This window comes from Belonocnema kinseyi, chromosome 5 (assembly GCF_010883055.1).
Source record: "Belonocnema kinseyi isolate 2016_QV_RU_SX_M_011 chromosome 5, B_treatae_v1, whole genome shotgun sequence".
Classification (NCBI taxonomy): Eukaryota; Metazoa; Arthropoda; class Insecta; order Hymenoptera; family Cynipidae; genus Belonocnema; species Belonocnema kinseyi.
In genome coordinates, this window is record NC_046661.1 from 36,783,853 (window position 1) to 36,789,299 (window position 5,447).

Consider the following 5,447-nt stretch of genomic DNA (forward strand, 5'->3'; position numbering starts at 1 on the left):
TAGCCACCGAACGCACTCTTGGGTCGCGGACAGAGGGTCGCTGTACCAAGGGTTCTGCTGAGTGTGGTTATAACAACTAATAAGCAGTCGCGGACAATTGTGTAGGGTTGCTCGCGAAAGAATGACCCCCAAGCAGAGGCATAACAACCGTGCTGAAAGATGAATGGCACCTGGGTGAGGTGTCTTAAACGACTACTAAGGGATACTAGGCAACCTCTCAGTGTATGCAGCCTTATCCTTGCATTCGGGGCTCTGCAATGACGGACGAGCTCCTTCCCTAGCTGATAGTAGGAACAACAATAATACTACCAAAAAGTTGTGCATAAGTTTCAAAATGATCGAACGCGCAGCGCACTTGAAAATTTGTCGGCAAACAATGTCGATCACCACAGAGTTCGGGGTGCTGAAAATGATTTAGATGGAAACCAGGAAAATGCCCACATGGAGTAGACGAAACAACTCAAGGATGACTTGCTCAACTGCTACAATGCCAGCATTATTTTTGTACAGGGAGGCGTTATAGCTCCTATGCACATTCTGTGGTGGCGGAATCACCCATAGCTTCAGCGCGTTTTACATCAGTCATTGCCTCTTGAAAAATGGATATGTGCGCGACATTCTTCCCCCCACGCTGCTTAAACAAGCTACATACAAGGATAAGAAAGCGACATTAAGACCAAGCACGGAAAGCAGACAGCTTCTGATAGATAAGAGCGATTTTAGTGCATAGAGGAACATTCATATGCAGGGTCCTCCTAAGTCTCAAGATCTGGCTGAAATGGATGAATCCCTTCGTTGGGCATCTCGGAGAAGTCGATCTCCAGACCTTCAATTGTTCAGTATATGGTGCTGGGAGATGTTTGGCTGATTCCAATCGAAGTCGAAACCTGACGATGGATCAAAAGAGCAGAAGACGCTTGCATCAACTGAACAAGAAGATTAAATGGGCAAGACAGAACGCGTCCCGTGTTCAATGTGCGACTGACTACATAAAATTTAGTAAACCGTTCACTGAAAGGCTTCTAAAGGACGCCCAAGAACTGACAATCTATAATCACACTCTGATCGAGTGTTCAGTCTGTGGTCCAAATGCGCTAACCCATCGTGCCTTATCAGCGATCATCCTGTTTCTGTCAAAAATCCACTCAAGCTTAACGAGGTAGACTCTTTGGAGACAGATATACAAAATACAAAATACACTGGATTTTAAAGAAGATACTAATTTTTCAAAAAATTGATATATCAAAAGCTAAAGTTTGCAATGAATTATATATGAATTATATATATATACTAAAATAATGCACGAGAATGTAAGGACAATTCATTGCTTCTCATAACAAACACCTTTTAAATATTTGACAATTATGTGGAAAATAATTTTACACGATATTTAATTTTATAAGAAAGGTAAAACAACCACCGCAGGGTACTACAGGGAGAAACGTCTCACGACCCTGAGATGCGTTGCCGCAGGGCACGACATAATCGCAACGAATGTCCGGTGAAGCACTCGTGAGTTTTGAAGACACAAAGCGATCCAAAAATGAAAATTGTCGGCCTCCGTCTCGCAAGTGCCTTAGTATGTTTTTGGCACGAGTGTATAAATATAAGGTTACAAACCATTGATAGTTTCGCATCTCCGAGGGCACCGACCACAAGGACAATTAATTTAACTAAATATTTTGGGTAGATGCTGCAGCTTCCTTTTAAGTCTTTGATATCTCTCATCATTTTTCTTCTCCGCTGCAGTGATGTTGTGTTCGCCCGAAGCCGAGAATTCGTCGCGAATATAGTTCGTTTCTCTAAGTCCTCGAGAACAATGTCAGGCCTTGAGTGTTCAATGGAGACTGCCGTCCGAAAATCGTAGTTCCAGAAAATTTGGAACATCTGGTTTTAAACCATTGTCTTTATCTCCCTCGGAGCGTTCTTAGAAGTGACAAAGATGGTAATAAAACACTCTTAGGTTCGCGTTACAGCTTAAGAAAAATTGCCGATGGAAGCCTAAAATTGTCATTCTTGAGACACTTCGTGTCTTCAAAACTCAAGAGTGTTTTACCGGCCTTTCGTTGTGATTTTGTCGTGCCCTGTGGCCACCCATTTCACGATTGTGAGACGTTTCTCCCTGTATTACCCTGCAGTGGTTGTTTTACCGTTCTTATAAAATTAAATATCAGGTTAAATTATTTTCCACATCATTGTAAATTATTTAAAAGGTGTTAATTATGAGTCTAATTAACAATACATAAAATTATTTACATGCCCTTCGTAATTAACTTTTCAACAAATTGATAGATCAAAAGTTAAAGGATGCTATGAATTGTTCTTCCATTATTTATTTTAGTATGCAATTAATTAATTAAAGTCAATTAATGATTAATAATTGGATAAATCGTAATGGGAAATATATAAATAATATATGATAATAAATAAAAACTGTCACGCAATGACTTTACAGAGAAATATCACAGATATGAGAGATGTTGAGAGAATATTTCACATCATAGAGCTTCGGTGGTTTAGGAGTTTAGACCAAGGTTCTGGGGGTTCTGATCCCACTTTAAGCTGTAGCCCCCTCCCCCATTATGTGCTTCACTGTAACCCAGCCATGAATGCTGGGGTAAGAAACCAGAATTAACCAATGTATATGTCAAACTAGACATACTTCTCTTATCAGATCACTTGCTTGCTTCAAAAAAATGCCCTCATGAATGAACATATCCTCGTGCAGACTATAAAAAAATCAAACTCTTAACAAAAGTGCCTCCTACATATTAGGCTGTAACCATCTTAAGTTTGAGAGAAAAATGAGCTTCCTCATATGTTTATAATAATAATAATCATAGTAATATTAGAGTGTATATTAGTATATAGAGTAGTGGTATATAATATTAGAGTATAGTAATATTATATATTACTGCAGTTTTATTTTCTGAACAAACAGATAATATATTGTTAAGAGCAGCGAATTTTTTCTTGAAATTGCTCAGCTTGCGCCACCTCCACAAACCTAACCTTTTGGCTACCCACTCACTAAATTCGGTAGCGGCCGATACGTTTTATATACGATAAGGTCGCTACTAAATGAATCCACCTTGAAATGGCTTCTTCGTTTGGTCTCAGTTCATGAATTTATATTTACTGATGATTTGTATTGGGCTTAACCTGCTGGCTGTTACTCGAAAAAAGAGTTTTTCAGCTTAACCTAGTAAACCGGTTCAACACAAAACAATCTATGATATTTAAATTTAATAAACTTAAGCTTGATCAGCAGATCGCAGCGAAGGTACGCGAGCTGCAAGAAATTTACATCACGCTAGAAAACAAAAAGAGGCAGGTCACGCAGCTCGAGGAAATGGTGAAGCAAATGGAACTGCAGCAAGATAGAGCACAAGCCCAAAGAACTCGTCTAGAAACCAGGATCGCAGAGTTAGAATTGGCAGCGATGGAAAAAAATCAGCGGTATGTCAAGGAAAATTGCATCTCTTTCATAAATCTGCCTAAGTCTCCAAGAGATAATTTACTTTCACCCCTTTCGCAACCAATAACGCCCCGTACTCTGAAGGAATTACAAACTACCCCGCGTTATAAGGTTCCAGAACCCACAAAACCCCGTACTAAAAACTGCAACTCTCTGATGCTGAGATTTCCTCGAATGGTGCCTTTACCAAGACATTCTTCTTCTGTTGAGAAGAGGAATCGTCCAAAGGAAAGTAGCAGTCATACAAAGCGCCTAAAAGGCGGCCGATGCACAGACAGTCCTCGACATTTACGGGTAGCGAGTCCTAGCGAGGACCTGGTCTATGAGATGCGAGAGTCTTTATATGACTGGCTAATGAAGCCCTCGATATCTTCAAGAAACTCTGAATGCAACTATAAGGGATACTATTGCACAGTTCCTTCCCCGAAGGTTAAAGAACTGAGGAAAGAGTACAATATGGAGATTCGTCGTAGACAGAATCAATGCAGCAGGGAATCTCTAATTCACGGTTATAAAAAGAGATCTTTTAGAGCCTATCGTACACATTGTGATTATCAGTCACCCCGTAAATTCACCCCTAACATTCACGTTCGTCGCTATACTACTTAAAATCCAAATTTTTAATTATAAGTATAATAACTCCCACTCACCCCAAGTAGCAAGATCTGAAGTTATCAGATTTGGTTAGCAACTCTTAATCGGTATATTCGAGATTATTTATGGGGCCTAGACCTTTTCTTCGAATTGAACATTTTTTCCCGAGGCCTTTTAACTTGTAAAAATATGAACTTCTGGTGAAAGTTGTAAAGCCTTTAATAATGTACTTTCGGGTCCTTGTTGTCTATAAATTAAAATAACGGTCTGCTTTAATAGGCTAGGTACTCCCTGCTGCTTCGTTTCATCACCACGTTGACGAAAGTTCCTTACAAAGTGCCTAGCCCTTGAAGCAGACCACGATATTCCAATTTTATGATCATCACTTTTTGTTTTTGTTTCTAGGAGTAGAGGCTTCAGCATCATGTAAGGAATTTTCTCGAAACAAATTCTCAAAAACTTCAACAAATCACTAACATTATCGCTAATTCTTCTCTCTTTCTTATATTGTATTTTGTTGGCTGCTGGCGATCTCATATGTGTCGCGGGAAAAACACTTTTATATGCATTTACGAAAGCTGTATTTCTAAAATACTTTCTATTTTGTACAAAATAAAATCTTACGGAATAAAATTGTGTAGAAAATACTTAAGTTTACCTTCAAGTTCATAACTTTCTATTTTTAGTCCAGGCACCCTGTTTTTTGTGGAAATAAACTCTACCTGAAATTCTACTTCATTTTATTGTAGGGGTGGCATGCAGAACAAACGCCTATATGCTTGCGCACATGGCGCCGAAAGCACTGCATGTGTGAACAATGATTAAAAATAGTAAAAACCGTTTTTTGTTTATTTCAACTAACTTATATGTTCGTCAGAAAAAAGTGTATTTGAAAATTGTAGGTCTTACAAATATCTACGAAATTCCGGGTCGTAAATTGAGATTTGCTCATCTTTTTACTTGGAACTATATTATTGTTGCTATAATTAATTCACAAGTTTCAAACTTTCATTAAATATGTCCCTTATCACCCTTAAGAAGTATGCCAAGCTCCAGCCCAAAATAATAATTAGTTTTCATAAAAACTCACTTGTATTTAAAAAATGTTTCAACAGAATTTCTACAGATTTGGACAAATAGAAGTACTTTTTTTATTTTCACTCGATGGAATCGGGATGAAATGGATTCGATAAGTACTATTTTTCTATACATATTCAAACAAAAAAATGGTTGTATTTGCATATGGGGGGAGTCGGGAGGGGTAAAGAATTTTTTTCCTTCGGAAATTACTGCTACTGCAATTTTCAACCTACAGAGCTGAAAGTTACATCAAATATAGAATAAGAGTCAGACTATTTATTATTAACTTTTCAAG

The 5,447-nt window shown here is 38.2% G+C and overlaps 1 protein-coding gene across 5 annotated transcripts in view; it reads left to right on the top strand.

The window, feature by feature from the left end:
* Nucleotides 1–4,705, top strand: part of LOC117173247 (sodium channel and clathrin linker 1-like) — a 165,132-nt gene extending 160,427 nt beyond the window's left edge. For 2 of the 5 annotated variants that reach the window (XM_033361713.1, XM_033361714.1), the window contains exons 10-11: nt 3,260–3,459; nt 4,478–4,705. In XM_033361713.1, the coding sequence (XP_033217604.1) occupies nt 3,260–3,459; nt 4,478–4,502 (225 nt within the window). In that variant the 3' untranslated portion in view covers nt 4,503–4,705. The remainder of the gene's footprint in view (nt 1–3,259; nt 3,460–4,477) is intronic. The other 3 variants (XM_033361715.1, XM_033361716.1, XM_033361717.1) reach the window with 3 other exon arrangements.
* The last annotated feature ends 742 nt before the right edge of the window (nt 4,706–5,447 follow it).